We start from the raw sequence: 24,063 nt of genomic DNA on the forward strand, positions 1-24,063 counted from the left end.
AAAATCTTTGGCATTTTATGACTGGAAAAGCCAAATCTCTATTCAGTGGCTCCTGTTCTTTAAACCTGAAAACCTCAGTCTTCATAACTTGTAAACATGTATACGAGTACAGGTGTAAATAAACTACTATACATACAACACTTAGTAAAATCCTAGTGAGACACAGTCCTTAACACGAAGTCCTCATTTTAAAAATATGTGAAATAAAATCATTTCAACTAAAAGAATATCACAGATTTTCTTAAGTTAAATGTCAAGATGCCAATATATAACCCAAAATCAGTTTGTAAACCACTGACTTAAATTTCAGAAAGAGAGCTGGGGCAAGCTGAGGTCTACATTTGACTCTTCGGTGGTAAAAATATGATTTAAAACTCTTATCTCAGGCTCTCCATCTCTAAAATGGGACAATATGATACAATAAAAACGAAAAGTCAGATGGATTAATAAGATGTAGAAAGCACTGTAGTGCTTGAGCCTAAAGTGACAGATAAAGTGTAATTACTGTAAGAATTTTTATAAACTCACTTGAACAAAGCAATTTCACAATCTGTATTTTCTTAAGTGCATCTTGAATGGTCTTTGTTTTACTTGACATAATCAAAATGGTAAAAATTTGCTGAGCCTGGTAATCATTTAAAATTCTCTAACCAATTAAGAGTAAGCAGGCAGCAATAAAATGTTAACCTTACCCTGTGACAAAAATCCAGCAATAACAATGTCATGCTGGTGTCTGACTTGGGTGGATTCTTCTGTAAAAGTGAACTGCAAACCCCACAACTCTGTGATAGAACAGACAGTCATAAATTCTCTGCCCCCCTTCTCACCAACTGGGCTCTGTCTTCCCTCTGCTTGAACCTGGGCTACCTGTTTGACCAAGAGTGTGGCATGTGTGACAGCATGCAATGTCCAGGCCTGGGCCTTACTTAGGAGAGCCAGCCTCCACCTATGTCTTTCAGAATGTCTTCCTAGCAGAACCCAGCTATCGTGTAAGATGGTCAGCTTCCCCGAGACCACCAGGCTGCGAGAGCCTATGGAGAGAGACCACGTGGAGAAGCCAAGCCTTCTAGGGCCTCCTCAGCCAGCTCGCCTTAGGTGAAGCAGCCATGTGAAGGATCTCAGTTGATGCCATGTGAAACAGAAGCATTGCCCAGCTGAGCCCCTACTGACTCCCTCACTCACACAAGAGTGAGCAAAAATGAATGCTGCCTCGCCGGGCCTGGCTCAGCGGTTGAGCATCGACCTGGGATCCGGGAGGCCAAGGTTCGATTCCCGGTCAGGGCACATGTCCTGGTTGCGGGCTTGATCCCCAGTCGGGGGCGTGCAGGAGGCAGCCAATCAATGATTCTCATCATTGATGTTTCTCTCTCTCTCTCTCCCTCTCCCTTCCTCTCTCTGAAATCAATAAAGATATATCTGAAAGAAAAAAAATGAATGCTGTCTTAAGCCATGAAGTCTCTGAGTAATTTGGCAGGCAGCGACAGACAATCAAACCCAAAGAACTATCACTGTGTTTGAGAATTTAGGCATAGTCCCACATTACTTCCACAATCAGGATAGGTGTACTAAATTTTTAAAAAGTGTTGCCAATCCAGGAAAATATAATTATTGTCACTCTAAGATCTCGGGCAGGCAAGAGCAATGTCAGTGAGGCAATGTCACAACTGCTTTTTAGTATCACTCAGATCATATATAAGGACACTCCCTACCTCACATTCTTTCACCTGTTACCATTAGCACCACCACTTATTATGACCTCTTGGTTCCTAACAGCCCCCTTGCTGTGGCCCTGGTGCACCAAACCTCAGTAAGCACACGGCCTTCAGAAGGACGCTTAAATCATCAGTGCAGTACGAGTCCGCGAGGCACTTGGCTTTTAATGGCCCAACCTCTAAAGTCTCAAAGAAACAAGTTTTAGAGGTGGTAAGTAGGAAGGAAGGCCTGTCCTTTCCACCCTTGGGTCCCCTACACCAAGATCTAATCAGGTCAAGCAGACCCTTCCTGGGTAACCAGGAATTTAAGGAGACCAGACTTGCCACCAAATCTAACTACTCTGGGGTATCGGCTGCGATGTTACTATTTTCTAAGTTTGGCCCAGTGTATTAAGATGTCCATGTTTCCTTCAAGTTTCACTGGGCCCTGGACTCCCAAGTGCTCTGACTTGTGTGTCTGCTGCATCTGCACTGGGAGCCAGTGGATCTCAGCTGCCCATCAGTTCCTGCTCCAGGCATTGGTAGGACAGTGGGAGAGTCCTGGTGCTACAGAGGCCGGGCCCAATTAGAGGAAGACTTCTACTCTAACTTAAATGTTAACTGTTCGTTGGGCAGCACACTATCCACTGAGAAAGCAGAACAAAAGTTCCAGGAGCGGGCATCTTTCTGGAGACTCGGTGGCCTGGCTGATGTGACGTGAATACATCACCCACAACAGGCCATCAAAAAAGGCTAAGAAATGAGAAAAACTATTTCTGCAACAACAATCTCACAAGTAATCTAGCCTTAAATATGGGAAGGCGGGAAGGACGGGACACTAATTTTACTTAAAGGTATGGAATTCTCAGCTAGAAAAAATATCAAATGAAACAAAACCTAAGAACAGCCCAGTTTCAGAGCTGGATTCAAAACAGAAGTTGTGTCTGCCTCCTTGAAAAACCCTCCAGGTCATGGCTCAGTATCAATAAGATCTGTGTATTTTCCTACTTGACAGCAAACGTCAAGTTCTCCCTGCCTGAGGTTAATTTTATCACTATTTAAATATTTATGTGGCAGTTAACAAAAGTAAAATGATTTTACATTCGTTCTCTGTTAATCTCCAGAAAAAGAGATCAAGGCACCATAACCTGGAGCGACTTGTTCTGGGACCCCTCCCGCCTCCACCTGCAGAACACTGCTCAGCACACCCAGGGGTTACACATTCAAGCCAATGATGCCTAAATGGGCAGTTTTGAAAAGAGATGAAAACAATGAGATTTTTTTCAGAATCACAAAACCTGAGAGATGACTTTGTTCCAAGGAATCCTCTTCCTGCCTCTTTTGCAGATTCCCACAATAAATGAAATAGCGTATTTCTAGTGTGCCTCAGTCTCACACACTTGAAAATGTGCAGCCAACAGTATGACAGGAGTGACACCAAGTAGGTGACATTTTGGAAGGTGCAGCTGCTGCTCAGAGGAGCAAAAACATGTATTTCTATTATCACAGTTTCAAAAAGAGTGTGAAGCTGAAAAGGGAGTGCCACGGTGTGTGGTCACAGGGCTGACACCAGAAGAAAACTCTGCCACTCTGTGACTATGACACTACTGCCTTGTCTCCTCACTGAGTCGTCCCCAGACACAAACACGCCGAGACAAATGAGCCTTCCAACTGCAGGATGGATTCCGCCTGCCAGGAAAAAGCCCAGGATCCAGCAGAGAAAAACTGCTGCCGTCTTCACAAGAGCAAAAATTATTGTCTTTTTCAAGATTCAATAAACAAAAGAGCATTTCAATTTTTCAGCAAGAAATATTTCCCATTCAAAGAAACACTGAAGTTCAAACTCTCAACACCTGTAAGGCCATGCATCACCTGGCCCCATCGCCTTTGTTAGGCTGGGACATGCCCAACTGCTGGTGTTTGCTAAACTTCTCAATGACTTCGGTCTCCAGGGATAGTTTAACCCAAAGAGCAGCCCACCAACAAAACTACATTGGCCCTAAGCATAAAATTCTACAGGGAAACTGAAACCAAAAATATTCTTCTCTAAACCCTCCGCACTGGCGAGCATTCTCCTGTGTTCCTGCTCATGCAAGAGCACGAGCACTGCACGGAGTGGGAAAGCATACCCCACGGCAGGGCCCCTGCTTCACCAGAGTGAGCCTTCTCACTGTAGTTTCTTCAGCTTTATTCCCTAATATCAAGCCCATAGCTGGCCCCAATAATTTAACACTAAGCCATCATTAAAATATCTGTCACACTGGAAATCAGACTGACAGACTGACTACATGATTTTATAAATTTTCTAGAAGACTCCCAAAAAGGTTTACCAGTCAATCTCTTTCTCTCTTCTTTGTCTTCGTTTACCATGCCCCATGAAAGCCTATCCTGTTTATCTCACTAATAGACAACACCTCAAGTAATATAACCCGCAGACTATCAGCCTGCGAAATAGTTTCCCTGCCTGAGCCTCCAGCCTCTCCACTCAGTTTTCCCACTGCTACCACGTTAATATTCCTCCACCTCATCACACCCAGCAAAACCCTGAGAGGGCCAGCACAACTAAAACAAAGGCCACCACTGTCAGCTTGCACACAGATCCCCTAAAAGACCTGTTAAAGCACAGACTGTATGCATGCCAACCTCCCAGAGTTTCTGGTTTGCTAAGTCTGCATTTTTATTATGTTCCCAGGTGACACTGATCTAATGGTCTAGGAAACATATTTTGAGAACCACTGACTCAAACAATGGTTCCCAATTACAGGATTCTAAACAAATATATTGCAATCACTGTAGGAGCTAAAAGAACAACAATAACAAAAACAAACAAAAAAATCAGAGGATCCAATCTCTAGATAAATCTAATATATACCCCGCCTTCAGAAACCACTAGTCCAGAATGGCCGGAATAGCTCAGCTGATTGAGAGTCCTACTGTGCACCGAAAGGTTGCTGGTTCGATTCCCAGTCAGGGCACAAAACTGGGTTGTGGGATCGGTCCCGGTCAGGGCATGCACAGAGGGCAACCAATGTTTCTCTCCCTCTCCGTTTCTCTCACTCTGAAAATCAATAAAAATATACACTAAGAAAAAAGAAAGAAAAAAGAAACCATCAGTCTAAAGATACTCACACACAAAACTCTTAGATGACACTAGGCCTTCCACAACCTACACCCAGATCTACCTATCAAACTTACCTTCTAGTCCACAAAACAAACTGTTACCAATAAACCATTTTTCTTCCTAATTTCCCCTGAATAGCCTTGAACACTCATTCTTTTGTGCCACCTACCAATATAATCTTATGTGTCACTCTACCTATCTGGAGTGCCATTCTCCATCTGTGAATTTCCCAAGGATCAGCTCATCATCAACCTTAAAAACCTTTCTTAGTCCATTCGACATGTCTCCGATATATAACACATTTTGCCAGCTACTGTTTTTACATTCAGCAACAACAGTTCATTTATGTGTATGTGTCATTGCTTATCCAGTTTATTGATGGGTGTATAGGCTAATATTACTCGGTAATCTGTAACCTGAAAGAATATGGGGGGGAATTGGAGAATACAGAGGCCTAAAAACAACTTAAAAGTAAAATAATTTTATTGTATAATAACTTCAAATGTTTAATGAATCTCTTCTTCAAAAAGGCTTTATTCTTGAATCTGTGCATTAATCATAAAGACGAATAGAAAAAAAAATAGTTAAGAATCAATCAACCATAGATTAACTCAAATCATGACTAAGGTCATTTTTCTAAAACATGTTTGAAAAAAATAGGGGCAGAAAAAGTAGATAGGAAAGAGGGGGAGGAAAATGGAAGAAGAGAAAGAACCCCGCCATACCTTGACCTCAAACCAATTAAACACGACACATGAAAAGAAATGTTATTTCTGTGTTGGACCTCTCGTGCCTTGTATTATTAGCTAAGGTTTAGTTTTATATTCTTTATCTGTCAAGTCACTTATGCCAATGGTATGTGTATGCATTAACTGAAATAGCAACAGTATTGCCAAGTGTGTGATTTAGGCACTATAAGCTACTGAGAGTTTTAACTCTCAGTTGATACCTCTTTAGTGTCTTAAACATATCTTGGGGGTGAAGGGAGTGCGGAATAGAAAAAATTACTGCTAATGGATACAAGGTTTCTTTTTAGGGTAATGAAAATGTTCTAAAATCCTAACACAGTAATGGTTGCACAACTCCAGAAATTTACTAAAAATCATATATCTATACTTTAAATGGGTGAATCTTATGACATGTAAGTTATATCTCAATAAAGCTGTTTAAATAAACAAACAAATGAATAACTCATTCCACCATATAAAGATAAGATCTCCAAATCACTCTATAAAACCACATGTGAAAAGTATAACTCATTTAATAAGCCAGAAACATTTTTAATCATTTTTACATTTCAAGTTAATGTCTCATAGAACTTAAAGTTCTTCAGTTTAATATAGATATTGTTAATATGAGATAATGAATTTTGTTTTCCAAAGTGTAGGAATTATATACATTTGACAAATCCAAAGTAAATAAAGTACAGCATATCTTACTTTGTTCATAACCATAATTAATTATTTATGATAATATTTATGATAATATTACAAGATTCAAGCATCGTTTTGAATTTAGAACATTAGTCTTAGTGAGTCAAATATCAGGTCATAAAAACTTACTCAAAAGTATTTTGTAACTTTGTGAGAGTAGGATTATATAACCTGTAACATACTATTGTATTCAGGTTTTAAATGCAGTAAGTACTATGATACAAATAATTCCATTTAATATTATATATCCCAATAGTGTCTAATATGCTTCCATAACATAAATTATTTTTATTAGTATATCTCTTTACATTTGTATACTTTTAATCTATCTATAATTTATATTTAAAGCGTATTTCTCAAACCCAAAATGAGGAACTTATATTAAAAGATGCGAGATATATTCTTCAAAACGCTATTGTTAAAAGGTAAAGAAAGGCTATGGAAATGTTCAAGTTTAAATACAACTAAAGAGACATGAAAAGTAAATGCAATATCTAACCCTAGACTGAACTGTCTACTGAAGGGAAAAAAAACTGAAATAAGCCAGTCAGAGAAAGACAAGAACCATATGATTACACTTAAATGTGGAATCTAATGTACAAAGTAAACTAACAAAATGGAAAAGACTCAGATACAGAGAACAGACTGACAGCTGTCGGAGGGCAGGGGGACTGGAGGACTGGATGAAAAAGGTGAAGAGATTAAGCAAAACAAACAAACAACTCAAAGATGGACGACAGTATAGTGCTTAAGGGGATGGGGGAGTTAGAAGAGAGTAAAGGGGGGAAAAATGGTGATGAAAGGAGACTTGACTTTGGGTACTGAACACACAATACAATATACAGATGATGTATTATAGAATTGTACACCTGAAACCCATAAAATTTTATTGACCAATGTCACCTCAATAAATTCCATTTGAAAAAAACTGCCAAGCAGATCATTAATGGGTCAGCTGACAAAACTAAAATATAGACATTTTGACAATTTACAGTCAAACTGTTAAAAGGAAAATATCTGTGTGTATATATACATACACATACACAAATATCTATATGTACATACACAAAAAACTGATAATGTAACAAAATGTTAACACTAGTTGAATCTGAATAAAGAGGTATATGGATGCCCATTGTACTATTCTTATTGTTACCACCTTTCTAAAAGTTTGAAATTATAAAGTAATAGTGACATAAAATGCATTTCATAAATAACATGGTTGTTATTGTTGTTCTTAGTGTTTTTAAACTCTGCCTTTTAACTGAAGTGGTTAGTTCATTTACATTTAATATAATTATTTATATGGTTGGTATAAGCCTAACATCTTGCTATTTGTTTTCTATTCATTCTATCTTTCCTTTATTTTTCCTCTCTTGCTTTCTTTTAGATCAAATATTTACTTACTATTCAATTTAATCCCCTTTACTAACTTTTTACCTATACATCTATTTTACAATTTTAGTTTTGCTGTAGGGCTTAAAATACACATTCTGAACTTAACACAACTTACTTTAAACATCATACCTCAGATTAGCAAGCCTCAGACTAGCAAACTAAGATATAAAATGTTAAGTAACCAGATTCTCAACAATAAAGATATTTTATTCAATACACAAATATTCACCAAGTACCTACTACAGGCATATAGTAATTGAGAGAGTGGCAAAAAAAAAACAAAAAAAACCCTCAGGGAACATAGTTGCAATCCATATCCTTTCTACTAAACCATCAATAAAGCGCACTGACTTAATCCAAAAAAATGTCTAATGAATGAATAACCAAGAATTAATCATTCAATCCACCAGGAACAGGTCTATACTGTCAAAAATAACTATAATTTTCCATCATGATTTATTTATTCCTGCAAGACTCCTATTTGCCATGCAAGTAATTTCATTCCTACAGTTATATTTTTCAACTGTCTACATATTCTTAATTTTTTTCATATTAGTAGGTACTATTTGACCAAGACATTTCTATTTAGCTATGTCAAATTTGTTTCAGTTGACTCTTAATTGTATTTCTAATTTTCATCCGGCCAAATCAAATATGTTTTCCTGGTCTATGGAGAGAAAATATAATAAAATTTCTAAATACCATCTCTGTAGCATCACACCAAACAGTAATATCATTTCTCCAATCTTAACCAAATGAATCAAAATGATACATTTATACTTATAGATTTATTCTCATCTCAAAAGAAGCTCTTGACCTGTCATTTACCCAATATATGCAAGAGTTGACTGCAGGAAAATGGTCATAAAATTAAGCTACATATATGTTTATAAAATAGTGTTTAAGAACATTTTAATATTAACTCTTGATATATGACTAATTACAGTGAAGTAAAGTACCTTACAACAGAAAGCCAAATACTGCAAATCCTTAATTGCTAGGTACTAGGCATCTCCTAATTTTAAAGTCTGGTAAAAGAAGTTTTCTAAAAGGTAAAAGATGTTCATGAGGTCAGCAGCATCACCTTTAAATAGAAACATTCCTTTCTCCCTCTGTTTATGACTAGGGAATATTTGAGGTTGCTAATTTCTGTGTTGTTGTTCTAACCTGTTACTCTGAGGAGATGGCACCCTTTGTTGAAAGACCATACCTGGAGGACATCCTGGATCTTCACCCACACATCTGCCATGTCGTACAGTTTGACATCTTCCTGCTGAGGCAGTGGGGTCACGACGGTGTCCTGCAGGTACCCCAGGACCACAGAGTGAGCAGTGGCTACAGCATTAAACTTGTCAAACAGCAACTCCAGAAGTTCTAGAAGTAACCTAGCCAAGAAATCAAATAAATAAATCACATTAAAACATACACCCAAAGATGACTTACAATGACCTGCAAGGGAGCCACCAAACTAAAATGACCATGCAAACAGCACATTAGATTTCAGCAGTTTGACTTCAAACAAAGAAACTTTTTTGAAAACATATCTAAGCCCTAGTTTCCTCTACTATAAAACAGAAAAGATGTAAGAATTAAAAAACCAACTGTAAAGTTCCTCAACCAGCAGAACCAGCTCAATAAAAATTTGTTTCCTTTTTAACATATTTTAATGATTACAATCACACTGCTCTATATTCTTAAGCAGTTTCTCCAAGGAATTCAGGCAATTCTTCAGCCAGTTCAGATGTCACACGGAATATGCTACTCCCTAGCAATAAATTCGGCACTTAGGTAAGGATGCCGATCGGTTTAGTCATGGAAAGCTATGCTTACTACCATTCAAATGCATGGTGTAAGTTGCCTGGAAAAAAAAATGCGCCTGCCAAGCAATCTGACTTTCACCACAGGGAGCAGCTTAGTCATCCGCATTATCTCATTTGTCACGGTGAGAAATGCTGGACACATATTATTACATCAATTTTATAGACTCAAGGACACAAAATGAGGTTGCAAGGCAGCTGGGCCTAGAACAAACGTTGACTCCCTTGCCAGTGCATCTGGCCACCTTCCTCTCTCTCTAGTTCTAGAACACAGACATCTGTTCAGAGACAGTATAGAGCTTTACAGCATGGACACAAAGGGATTCCTCCACCACTGAGACGCACAGTATCACTGACGGCCCAGGCTGGGAATCCTCCTTCCTCCTCTCAATTTGTATAGTATTTTATCCCACTTTTAAGGAATTTAACCACCTGTGGCTCCCATATGTGATTCAACTATTTCGAGTCACATTTATTTATACACAGACATTCTACCCCCCTTCTCCATCTCAGTCTTTCAGTGTGGACACTACTTTATACATCTCTGTACACTCAGCACGTAGAAGAGAGATCGGCAAATTATGCTGAATGAATTTAATGTGTATACCACAACAAGTGCAGAAGATATGGAATGTGACTTTTATTGCATATTGTGTGGCTCTCAGTTCATAGTTCCTAAGTAGATTCATAAACTAACCTGGAAAGGGGGAAAGGAAAGCAAAAGAGCTTGTCGGCAATGTCAATTAATAAGATCCTATTACCATAAATTAGAGGTTATGACTACAATCTCATCAAAACATACAGCATGTTATCTATTCCTCTGGCTTCTTTACTGACCAATTATTATAATTAATGTGCTAACGTGACGGCCAATAACTGTCTTATGATAAAACCCTAACATGTATTTGACATTTTAATTTAGAAGAGACAGAATCAATAAAAATGTATGTAGCACTCCCAATCTAGAATACACATAACCCAGAATTTACAGAGTACATTTGTAAGTAAAAGCCATCCTACCTTTGGAATGGTGATTTTTTAAATTTCTTAAAGGTCAATTCATATTTACATGCACAAATACCTAAAGCAAGTCTTCTTTCTCATCTGTGCTATTGGAGAGCTACTCAATTATCACATAGCAGTCAAAATAATTAATTAAATATAAGAAGTACTCTGTATAAAACTGGTATTTGGTATCACACAGAGTTAATACTTGACTAAGTGATGGTCCTGCTTTCCAAATAAAGATTTTTGCTGACTATGTATCCCTGCAGCTCCCAAAATCAATCCACAGACCGTAACGTGTTTTTCAGTGATATGCAGCAAAATAAGAAAAATGGGACCACAGACTGACTTTTCACAAAGGTAAAGAGACTTAGTTTCATATTTTTTGTACTCTCTTAGCAGGAGAATCCGGTCCTTTCTCTCATGATGGCAGTTACATTGCCAAATGTCCCCGTGACAAATTAAAACTCCATAACCTTATGTCACACTCCAATGTCTTTGAAACCGTATTGTCCACGACATTCAGAAGCCTGGGGCACACTGGTGTGGTGTCCAGCTTCCCAAAGGCATGAAGGTCTGGGCACAGGCCTGTAGACCAGCAGTGAAGCAGAAGGCACTGAAGAGAAGGGGCTCCTCTGGATGGAAGGTGCTGCTGCCTGGCCATCGCCCCAGCCACCAAGCTCGTGACTGCATACCGTGGCCGCCACTCAAGGACAAGACCGACTCAGCAACCAGGGGCAGTGCTCTGTGTAGAAGAGACCTAGCAGGAAGCGAGGTGTACGGTGAGATCCGTGGTATCTATTAACACCACAGAAGTAGCAATCTCTCCATACGATGCTGACAGAGCGCCAGTTCCCTCACTCCCAGAGGATCAAAGCCAAGACAGACCACCACAGCCCAGGGGACACTGCGCGGAGGGATAAAGGAGAGACGGGCAGAATGGGTGAGGTTCCACTTGCTGCCTGCCTCCTCTGAGCATCCAGCCGTTCCAAAGAGAGGGAAGCTCTCCTCCGCCTTATCATCACATGATCATGGCAAGAGGAATAAACCCGCAGCTCCGCATCAAAATTAAAAACTTCTGTGCTACAAATGATTCCATCGAGAAAGTAAAAAGACAACCCACAAAATGGGAGAAAATATTTGCAAATCATATATCAGAAAAAGCATTTCTATTTAGAATATCTAAAGAATTCTTAAACTTGTAATAAAAAGACAATAACCGAATTTAAAAATGAACAAAGCATTTGTAGCTACCTCCTCCAAAAAAAAAAATATAAATGACCAATAAACAAATAGATGTTTAACATCATTAGCCACCAGAAATATGCAAATCAAAACCATGAGATACCACTCCAACCCACCAGGATGGCTATAATCAAACAGACAGGCAATAACAAGTGTTGGTGAGGAAGCAGAAAAGCTGGAACTCTCATGTAGTGCTGCTGGGACGTAAACTGGTACCGCTGCTTTGGAAAACAGTTTGCATTTCCTCAAACCCTTAAACACAGAGTTATTACATGGACACAGCAATCTCATTCCTGGTATATACCCAAGAGATATGAAAACATATATGTGCACAAAAACTTGTATACAAATGCTCACAGCAGCATTATTCAAAATAGAAAATATTAAATTATAGTAAAACCATAAAAGTGGACACAAGTCAAATTTCCATCAACTAAATAACAAGCAAACATAAGGTGCTATAGTCATACAATGGAATCTCATTTGGCTATAAAAGGGAATGAAGTACCGATACATGCTAGAACACAGATGAACCTTGAAAACAGGCTGTGAAAAAAATCACAGAAAACTACATATTGTATAATTATATTTATATAAAATATCCAGAAAAGGCAAATTTATAGACAGAAAATATATTAGCGGTTACTTAGGTGGGTGGGAAGTGACTGCCAAACCATATGGATTTGTTTTGGGTGGGAGACAAAAATGTTCCAGAACTAGACAGTGGTGATAGTTGCACAATCCTGTAAATAAACTAAAAAACACTAAATTGCAAACTTTCAATGGGTGAATTATATAGCAGGTGAATTATATCTCAATATATCTCTTTTTTGTAAACCATCAGCTGCGGCTCTGAGTGGGGAGAGTGAGAGCCCAACACCTCCCCTGTAGTGAAAAGGAAATACATGGAGCAGTGGAAAAAGGAATCTATCTGCTGCCTCAAAAAGTGAAGGCTAACAAAAACCCGATTCCTTCGGATTCCTGTTGCCAGGACATGGTAGTTCTCTTTTGGGCCACTTTTTGTTTGTTTTTCCTTCTAATACCAGTAATCTGTAAGAAACAAAAGATTCACATTCTTTCCCCATACTGATCATTCCTAACCCTTTCATTATGAAACAAAATCTCTCAACTTCTCTCAACAGACTAAGTGCTCAGTCTGTAAAATCAAAGTATTACTTAATACCTGTTCCAGGAGCCTCACAGAACTGCAGGAGGGTCCAATTAGAAAATAAACAGAACTAGTGAAGGTAACAGAATATTCAAGAGAGGCAAGTCAGGATCCCTCTGACGGGGTTTGTGGCTTGAACAACTCTGAGGAAGATGTCACCTCTCCTGAGACAGAGAGAGAATTAAGGACAGAAATCTGGAAGGAGTGGTGTTGGGCTTAGGTCTGGATATGGTACATTTAAGGTGCTATGTACTTAGGTTGCTGGATGGGCAAGTCTGGAGCTCAGGAGAGAGACCAGTACTGGAAATTTGAAAAGTGGGAAATATTTGAGAGATGAGATCACACAAGGATAAGACGCAGAGCAAGAAAAAAGAAAAGCAAGGGCCAGAGCCAGCATCTCCTGAAATAGCAGCATTGACAAGGTGGGTAGGAAGCAGCTAGGGAGGAGAGAGCCAGGAGAGAAAACTTTAGGAGACAAAGGAGAAGAGAGCACTAGTGGAGTCAAAGGCTGCACCGAAGTCAGGTAAGGTAAAGAGAGAGATTTACAACCCGTCGTGTCCCACTGGCCTTGGCAAGAGGGTTTCAGAGGAAACTGGAAGCTGAAGGCAGCACAGGGGCAAGTGAACAGCCAGTAACAGAAAGAAAGCGAAGTCAACCACACACTCCGCAACCAACATAGGCTCCTTGAAAAAGAAAAGGGGAAAGAAAGAGGACTCTCCTGATGCATCAAAGAAGAAAAGAGATTAGGACTCACTCACACAAACTGAACAGGAATCTGCAGGAGTCTGGCCCCATTTAAAGTGACGGGAACATGTTGTCAATATTCATCTGCCCACACCACGCCAGACTGAGAAAACAAGGGTTTACTTTTAGCTGCAGATGCACTCAGGATGAACTAAACACACACAGCCCCATGAGAATCACTCCCCATGCCACTCCCACCACAAAGTATTAAACAAATAGAAGAAATAAAACATTACAGTGCCATCAGCTCAGGTACTTAAATCCTTAGGCTCCAGGTTTTCACCATTGATCTAAAACACAACAGAGCAGGCAGAATCATTCAATTACTAGGTGGTGCCTTAAACTGGACTGAAAAACAGGAAACCTCATATGGGAATAAGCCTAAGAACCTCAGTGATTAGAATTTCAATTAATTGTGATTTCTACCCTTCAGATGACAATAACACATTCATACACACACACAGAGGTTATTTCAAGAGTCAGAAAATAGTATGGTATAATATGCAATACATCACAGGTGGTGAAAGGAAATACTAATCCTGGGAAGGCAAAGTGGTATAAATGCCAGTACAAAGGACTGTCGGAAACCGAGACTTGACACCAGGCCTCTGAAGAGGAGCCATGAGCCCTTCAATCTGCCACAGGACTTCTCCAGATCTCCAGTTCCTCAAATACAAATTCCCTAATCATAAATTGATTGTATCAAATGAAAAATGATATGTGAACGTATAATAAAAACGCACTCAAAATAATAGTAAACTGTTATTTATGAACCTTTAACAGTTACCATCTACTGAAAATTTTTAAAGGCAAATATAAGAGGCACTCCAGATGTTTCCATGGCCCAGCTTCATCTCTGCCTTCCCTCAACTTGGTTAGTAAAATCCTGCTTATGTTCCATAAGATACACCAATACCATTCCAATAAAACTGCCTCTTTAATTAAAGTAGTCGCAGTTGGGTTTCTGTTACTTATAACTAAAAGAGGCCTAATTCACAGACTAAGAGCCAGTGCCTTTATTCCTCTGTGACTCTATAACTCCTCCAAAACAAAACCAGATGAGCACAACGGACTGCAAAAAGTGACACTATAGTGACATGCGTGGCCTCCTGGGCCAGAAAGTGAGGACAGGGCCCCGTTTTATGCTTCCTCATAACCACACCTTTACCCTAACACATAGCCAGTGCCCATAATGGAAAAAGCATTCAGTCAAAGTTTGTGGGTGCCCAAATCGAGAGTAAAGAAATGAGCAATGTAGGGTGGCAGTGCTAGGAAAGCTCTGCATGGGGCTGGCGGCTAAAGCTGTTGCAACAGAAGGGATCACAGTAGGACTGAAGCGAGGACAATGATGATGATGATGGCGATGACAACAATGACACGCTGAGGATGACAACAGAGACGCCATGTCAACGTCAGCAACAGCCTCACTGACACAACACCACAGGCAGAGTGCGAAGTGCTGGACTCGGATTATCTCATCTAACCCATGGAACAACCCTGTGAGGAAGGTTCAGTAAGTCCTCACAGCATCATTGACGGGTTCGGGAACGTGAAACAAAACGACATGTAATGAACCACGGGCTACTCAGTGTAATCCAGAGTCAAGTTCCTATGCATCCCATTAACACTATACCAAAGCACTTTCAAGGACGCAAAGTTATTCCAGGGCCCGCTGTACCACTTTTACCCTCATTTTACAGACAAGAAACGCAAAGCTCAGAGAGAGAACAAAGGGACTCCATTTCGGAGACTGTTCCTTTTAAGGAGTGTTGGGGGAAAGGAAGCAATGTAAGAAACGAAGGCAAAGAGCTCAGTACTGATCAGCACTGCAGGATGCTAGGAAAACCAAGCCTAGAGAGCATGAAGCAAACTGTCCACACCTTCTCGCTGCAAACAGGTCTTTACCCCTACAGCGCTCTACTGAAAAGGTCTTGCCAGAGCCTCAATTACGTGGCCCAGCCTAGCAGACACTCCCTGGCCTTACTCAGGTAAGAGCTGTGTCATGTGTGTCCCCCCCCCCCCCCCAGGCACCGCTCTTCCGCCGCCCTCCCACCTCTGGCTGCTCGGCTGGAGCCTCCTCTGTACCTGCTGCGGACTCTCCTGTCCTCGCACTCTCGGGGGAGCTCACTGAGCACTGCGTCCTCAGTTATCCACCTGCTAACCACAGCCCAACACCTTCGGGCGGCCAGATCGCTCCCAAGCTACACACTTCACACTCAACATGTCTTCAATGGAGCTCATCATATTCCTCCCGCAGCTCCTTCCCCGTGTTCCCTAAGTCAGGCAGCGGCACCACTTCCCTCCTCCCTCCAATCCAATCAACAGCCAACTTCTACTTCTACCTCTTCGCCGTCTCTCCAACGGCGACTTCACTCCACTGCCACTGTGACTTTGCTAATTCAGGTATCATCTCTCCCCTGGGTTATTAGAACAGCCACCAAACTAGTCTCCTTTCCTCCAGTCCCTGCCTCTCCCCCTCTAGACTGTAAACTTGTTGAGGGTAAGAACTGTGTCTGACTTATCACTGTGTTCTAGTACTTGTCATGATATCCAGAGCCTGATAGGCAATAAATATTTGTTAAATGAAAGAATGAAAAACATGATGCCCTGGCAGGTGCGGCTCAGTTGGTTGGGTGCATCACTCCACACACCGAAGGATGGGGAATTCAATTCCCGTGCAGGGCACATGCCTGGGTTTCAGGTTTTATACCTGGTCGGGGAACATTCAGGAGAAGCAGATCAGTGGTTCTCTCTCACGTTGATGTTTCTCTCTCTCTCCCTCTCTCTCTCCCTCCCTCTCTCTCTCTCTCCCCCTTCCTCTCTAAAAACAAGAAAAGGGGGAAAAATGAGATCCAGTAGATGGAAGAGGTAGAGACCTGATGACAGATAATAAATGGTGAGGAAATGAGTTCATAGATTAGAAAACCACAATAAAAAATATTTCACACAAAACTATCTCTCAAAAAGATAACCTTATCAGCCTAAACATGACAACCAAAAGAAGTATAGTTACAAGCTGAAAGATACATGCATTCAGAGCTAACTTTAATAATACTGTAATAAATCTATTTTATGTAAAAAGAAAAAAGAAAAGTGTCAAGATGAAGAAAGTATTTGTTCTTTAAATCCAATTACCTGGCAAATTTTAAAAACAGCCTTTTTATAGATATAAATAAAATGTTCCTTAGGCTCCCGGGTCTTCTACTAACCTCCCTCCGCAGCCATCCCTATGTGTCTCATCCTCAAGTGCCACCAGGAAAAAGGCAAAGAGGTAAGAAGAAGAAATTAATTGCCACAATTGCACAAGAAAAGAAATGTCTATGGTATAAAGCAGTGTTATCGAGCTGTGAAAAATGTTTAATTTTTAAGGTGAGATACGGCTATTTGGATCTAAATTTAACATCCAGGAAACCTTGGATTAGTCATTTGGCTGGAAAATCCATGTTTGCAGCCAAGAGGCTGTCTTACTTGATCACGAAGTAAAGACACACACACAAGGAAGAAAGTAAGTTCTGCTCTACCACTTACCTGCCGAGACCCTAATATCATTTCCTCACTGACAGACAAAGGCAATAACCACAGAGTATCTATTTCCCTGCTACTACTACTACTACTACCACCACCACCACTAGCTCCAAATCAGGGGTGGAGAACCTTTTATCTGTCAAGGGCCATACGGATATTTATAACATCATTCGTGGGCCATATATAATTATCAACTTAAAAATTAGCTATGAAATAAAGCTCCCAGATTTATTGCATTTCAAGTCCCGCCTGTGGTTACCTTGGCAGGGCCAGACCAAATGATTTCATGGGCACTGTATAGCCTGCAGGCCAGACGTTCCCCACCCGCTAAATGATAGGAAAATACTAAAATCAGAGCTTAGATTTTACATGAAAAATTGAAAGAAATTGTTATTTCATACCAAATGGTCTTAGTTTTACATGCCTATATCTCACATACACATTTTCCTAATAAGCTTGGCTGACCTAGTATTCTTCATTTCAAACAGTACACAGATCCCATTTAATCTTCAAGGTTATCTAATACCTACTTTTAAGAAGTAGAAATAAGTTTCACCACTTATTAATAACAATCTTCATGTAAAAAGAAGTAACTATTTCAGGAGTGCTGACTAATTCTCCATCTGCACTGTGAAAAGAACAGGAAAAAACTATTAGCAACACAGAATGAAACACAGTAAAAATAAAAAGAAGACTAAACTGGGTCCTGGCTCCAGTCATTTCCTTCCTGTGCCACTTCTCGACTTGCCAAGTCAGCCTCTCCTGCTCAGTTTCTGAATTCCGAAGGGATGACCGCGAATGAATTTCTCATTTTAACATGTAGCAAATTAATGACTGCAATTACAAAATAAACCCAAGCCTCCTTTCTTTTAACTAAAGTTTTAGTATCATTCTTTCATAAGCCTTTCCCAAGATAGTCTCTTCAATAAAAGGTGTTGGGAAAACTGGACAACCACATGCAAAAGATTATTCTGACACCATATACAAAATCAACTCAAAATGAATTAAAGACTTGAATATAAGACCTGAAACCATAAAAGTCTTAGAAGAAAACATAGGGGTAAGCTCCCTGATATCAGTTTTGGCAATGATTTCTTGGATTTGACAACAAAAGCAAAGATAGCAAAAAGAAAAAATAAGTAAGTGGGACTACATCACATTACCAAGCTTTTGCACAGCAAAAGGAACCATCAACAAAGTGAAAAGCAACCTATGGAATGTGAGGACATATTTGCAAATCATGTATCTGCTATGGGGTTAATAATTCAATATATAAAAGAACTAACACAACTCAAAACCAAATAAAACCCCCAAATCCAATCAGAGCAGAGGAACTGAACAGACATTTTTCAAAAGAAGACACACCAATGGCCAAAAGGTAGATGAAAGGTGCTCAACAGCACTAATCCTCAGAGAGATGCAGATCAAAACCGCAGTGACATATCACCTCCCACATGCTAGAGTGGCTGTCATCAAAAAGACAGCAAATGAGAGCTGGCAAGGATACCTTGTGCACTGTTGGTGGGAGTGTAAACTGGTGCAACCACTATGAAAAACAGTATGGAGGTGTCTTCAAAAAGTAAAAACTATTAAATGACCCAGCAATCCTACTTCTGGGTGGAGATCCAAAGGCAATGAAAACAGGATCTCAAAGAGCTATCTGCACTCCCATGTTCATTGCAGCATTACTTACAATAGCCAAGATAAAAAACAACCTAAGTGACCATGGACAGAGGAATGGCATACACCATATACAATGTAATGTTCTTCAGCCGTGAGAAAGAACGGTGCGCTATACTGTTTGACATGAATGAACCTTGAAGGCAGTATGCTAAGTGAAATAAGTGAAAGAAAGACAAACACTATATGATACCACTTACATGTGGAATCTAAAAAACTATAAAAAAGTAAAAAATTCAGAGAGACTAGAATGGTGGTTGCCAGGGGCTAGGGGAGTGGAAGAAATGGGGAGATGGTGATCAAAGAGCACAAACTTCCAACTCCATGATGAATACGTTCCGGGGACCTAATGTACAGCATAATGATGTACTGTATACTTGAAAGTTGCTGAGTAGATTTTAAATATTCTACTAAAATATTCTACAAAAAAAAGAAATGGTAATTATGTGAGGTGATGCAGTAGTATTAACTAATCCTATGGTGGTCAGAATTTTGCAATATGTAAGTGTATCAAATTAACACATTGTACACCTTAAACTTACACAGTATTATATGTCAATTATATGTCAATGAAGCTGGAGGGGGGAGCTTTCCCCCATTCCAAAAATAGTATTTCCTCATAGTAGAACATTAAAAAAATTATCCATAAATCCAGTTCTTAAAGAAAACAAAAGTTAAGATTTTAGGGGAATATTCTTAGTTGTATATTAGTTTTAATACAAGAATGTACAAGGTCTCTAGGGGAGCTGTGTAGGAATCGAAGTCATGAGTTTGATTCTCAGCTGAGCTAATTAAGATCCATCTACTCTGTGGCTGCTGGTCAGACTTCTTAACATGTCCAGCTATCTCAGGGAGGCCTGTCACTAATCACAATGGGGGGTGTGAGTGGGAGAATGAACAAGTCAGTGCAGATAATGCCCTCCTCCGGAGGAAAAACAGAATCAGCCCAGGAAGCGAGTCAGGAACGTCATCTTTTTATGAGCCAGAAAGCAAACTTACACGGTGGAGAGAGACTACTTCGACTACTCTTAATTCCACTGCCACCAAGCTTTGTGAACTGTCAAATTATTTCAGCTTTCACATTTCCCTGGGTAAATCTAGGATTAATAATAATGCCCCTACCTGTGATGAGGCCAGGAGTGAGGCTCACTCAGGTGAGACACCAGATGGCAGACTGCTTTGCGAAGCATAAATGCTACAAAACTGCAAACTCTGTGATGTCTGTGATGTTATAAAGAGTGTTTGCAAACTTTAGCATGCATAAGAATCATCTCAAGCATACATTCCTGTGGGCCCTGCAACCAGATTACAATTCAATCACCCCTCCCCCACAGGGGTAATTTGCATTTCTAACTCTCAAGTGACATTGGTGGGGTTGATCCTTAGACCTCACTGTAAGCAGTGCTGAGATTTTTTTTTTTAATTCAACAAAAAATCCTCTTATTAAAAATTATCTTCTTTGCATCTTTTACTTATTCATTCATTAAACCTCTTGGGCATTTAATGTGTGCCCATTCCTAAATCAGGCTGCAAACACAAAAGTTAACTCCCCTCATAGTCCAATCTGGCTAGAGACCACAATAAAATGGGCCAGGAACTAGAGGAGCCCAGAAGATATGAAATACATCCTGAGATACACACAAGGGTGTTTTAATCATATCTGACACCACTTCTAAACATACCGAGGGAAGAATTTCACCTGACACAAGTTTTTGTTTGTGTGTTTCTGCAATGAAAGATTCCGTGTCAGTTTGAACATGGACTACCTTTTGGATTATGGCACCAACAAGCGCACAAAATGGCAAGACCTAAAGCAGCTCCCGCTATCTGCCAGAGAAGTCGGCTTTGATGCAGCTTGAAGGCTGACACCTAAATAATGTCATCAAAAAGAACCCATGGACTAGGTTTTACTTTTTGTTCCCTTAACTGGTCCAATCTTGCATTTGAACCTGCTGTAGTATGCAAAACGAGAGAAATCAAAAGCAGAGTTTTCTTTAACTCTGACAAATATAAAACAAAGATTTAAGAAAAGTAATATTGAGTAAGACCTCTAGCAAATTCAGCCAAGCCCCCGTTCTCTAGAGACTATAACCAAAGGACAATACAGTCAAAAAGACAGCCATCCAACTTCATGTTTACAAAAGAGCTATAAACATTACCGACTTTACTAATTCACCTGATATACATATTATGAGGCTATCATCAATTAATTTATGTAAGTCTACTAGAAAGTACATAGATTTGGGATCAGTACTGCCTTCCATGATAATGAATTACATATTTCAGCTAACAACTGGTGCAATAAGTCCCATATGCAAAGAATTAATTCCTTTCATTTGTCCTAAAAGTATTTCAGTAAAGCTGCAGGGGATATATTCTAGTTGAGGAACAGTGAAATTTCTTCTATATGTCCCTGGTTCATCTTATTCATACCCTTCAGTACTTAATAGTTGGGTGTATTTAAAGCATGTTCTCACTGATACATGTAATCAAAACTAGAGATTTAATCAAATGGAATCAAAATCTCTGAAGTCAAATTTACTTGCTCCCCGCTTGCTTTGATTCAAATTAACTATTCATCTAAATTGCATCAAGGCCCTTCCTGATTCCAAGCATGTCCAGGTGCTACATTCAGTGTTTGGGAATGGCCACGAGAAGCCACAAAAACAAATGTTTGACCTTGCTTCAGAACTGTTCTTCAGTGACGTTTCCGTAAAATAAAACGATCGATTCCACAAAATCCCACATTTCAGACACCAGGGAGAAGAGTAAATAATAGAGAAAGAAAAGATGGAAGAAAATACTATATATCTGAAAAAGAAACACATGCCTGACTCTAGCCACAGGTCTAAAGAAGTCATGAGAAATATTTCATTTATTTCTGTTTTCATAAATGTTCTACTTGTACCACAAAGCTAACACTGGCCCATGTGTCTTTAGACTTTCTCATAGATAAAACCACTTTGTAAGACTCCCCTATTAAAACAGCATGCCTTTATTCTGAGTTCTGGATTCTGAATTTTTTAAATATATTTTTTTCAACTTTTAGAGCAATAATTCAATGTACTTCTACAAACTACACCCTTCATGGACTGAGAAACCAGAAAAAAAAATTCAGGAAATGAGGCAAATATCAACCTTGAAAAAAAAACCATGACTATAATAAAGTAGATGATCCATTGTAAGAATTATTCAGCACTCACTTAGCTAACACTGACAATCAATTATATGACAGACACATAGGAGGCAGAAATAAAGGGGGTATACAGTCCATTACAATACAGTGTACTGAGTGTTATGTCTGTTTAGAAGTAGTGTAGCCATTCCTTCAGATTTCAGATGTATCAAAAATATAAATATTAACAATGTACTAGAAGAAAGTTTGGGAAAATTTTATTTATAATCTAAGAGTGGAGAAGTCCTAAGTTTGACACAAAACCCCAAAGCTATAAAAGAAAACACTGATAAATATAGCCTCATAAAAATAAAAAATGTCTAATGGTCAGACATCATAAAGGCAAAAGAGAAGCTGGGGGGAAACTGCAATATAAATACCTAAGAACTAACTGTCTTAATATATAAAAAATTCCTGCATATCAATAAACAAACATACTAGAAAAATGGCTAGTTCACTGGTAGATGCTATCATATAAAGGGAGCTCAATAACTACAACTGGTATAAAACAACAATAAAATCTGTCTTCATTTTTTTTTAAAAAACACCTACCTGACCAGCTAAGGTCCCCATGATTATATGCTCTCATGGCATACTTTGTTTTTCCTCCACAGTACTTAAAACAACTTGTAATATACTTATCTCGGGGGCCTCTGATTAATGCCTTTCTTCCCCTCTAGACTTTAAACTCAGTAACAGCAGAGACCTTATGTTTGATCCAATTTTTGGTCCATGGCAGATAGATATTAAATATATGTAAAATTCATTCTTTCATTCAACAAATATTATTATGGGTCAGGTGGGCACTGTGCTAGATTCTGGAGATATGGTGCTGAACAAGGCAAACTAGATATCTCTTCTCTTGAAGCTTCCATTCCAGGAGCAGTCAGAAAATAATCACACACACACAGATACACCCATATGTCATAAAAAGTAATGTAATGAACATGATCCAGTTGGTCTGCAAACAGATATTACATTTTTCCATACTGATACCCCCAATACGCATTTTCATTTTTAATCATTTCTTCTGATTAAAATAACTTGAGTAATACTTCAAATTAATTCTTAAACAATGAATTTCTATTCCACTATAATTTAACAGCTGCAAAACTGAGTGGGAAATAAAACATACAACCTTACTAACCAAACACAATTACTTTTAGCATCAAAGTATATTTCTTTCCATGTTTCCATGAACCTTTCTTCAATATAACAGTAAGCACAGAACATGCAACATTCTCTTTTTTATCAGACACTTAATCTTCTTTCATTCATTAGAGAGTTCAAGGAACATTTTGAAATGGTTTCCTCCCAAAAAGGAAAGAGCTCTCTCTGGCAGCCATGACTCCAACTCATTCAACCCTTTCTGCCCTCTTCAAGACCAAGCGTTTTACCAAAGTGGAACAGGCCTCCAGCACCTCCCCTGCCATGAATTTTGTGTCTTGACTTTTAAACAGGACCATTTTTAAACAGATGGCATAGTTGCCTCACACATGCCAATTCTTTCTCTCCCACATTCTTTCTCTTCCATATTCTTGATGTCGCACCTTTGAGATTTTATTTCTTCTGTCTTTTCTTCATGCTTTTCTTATTTGTTAAATATTAAAGAACTTCTTCCAGCTTCTTCGAAACAAAAATGATATGAAAATGCTCATGAGCTAGATTTGGGGAAGGGATCAATGATCAGGCAGCAGGAGTTGAAGATCTGAAACTGAAGACACTGCCTGTCTTTCTGAGGACATGATGGGCTGCAGGTGGTTCTGGGAGGTCAGCAAAGCACACAATCTCGTTTATCAAGTTGGCAACAACAGTAGTTGAATATTTTCCTTCAATATTAAGCAGAGGGTTACACAGGCACTAGACAGGTTATGAGTGATGAAGTATTTCTCCTATAAACAGACCACGATATTTTGGGAAATTTTAGTTTAGACAGCTTGGGGGTCAAAAATAAAATAAAATAGTAAGTGGATCACCAAAGTGATTTTTTAAAACTCACTGTGAAAGTATACTGTCTCTGTGGGAAGTGAAAACAAGACAGAGTTCTAGCTTGGTTCCTTT

General features: G+C 39.2%; 1 protein-coding gene across 1 annotated transcript in view; it reads right to left on the bottom strand.

Annotated features, from left to right (window-relative positions):
- Window positions 1-24,063, bottom strand: part of EXOC4 (exocyst complex component 4) — a 643,225-nt gene that overhangs the window by 539,775 nt on the left and 79,387 nt on the right. Inside the window, exon 7 of the mRNA XM_081147994.1 lies at window positions 8,854-9,028. Within this exon, the coding sequence (XP_081004120.1) occupies window positions 8,854-9,028 (175 nt within the window). The remainder of the gene's footprint in view (window positions 1-8,853; window positions 9,029-24,063) is intronic.

Source organism: Miniopterus schreibersii, assembly GCF_964146895.1.
Source record: "Miniopterus schreibersii genome assembly, chromosome: 9".
Lineage (NCBI taxonomy): Eukaryota > Metazoa > Chordata > Mammalia > Chiroptera > Miniopteridae > Miniopterus > Miniopterus schreibersii.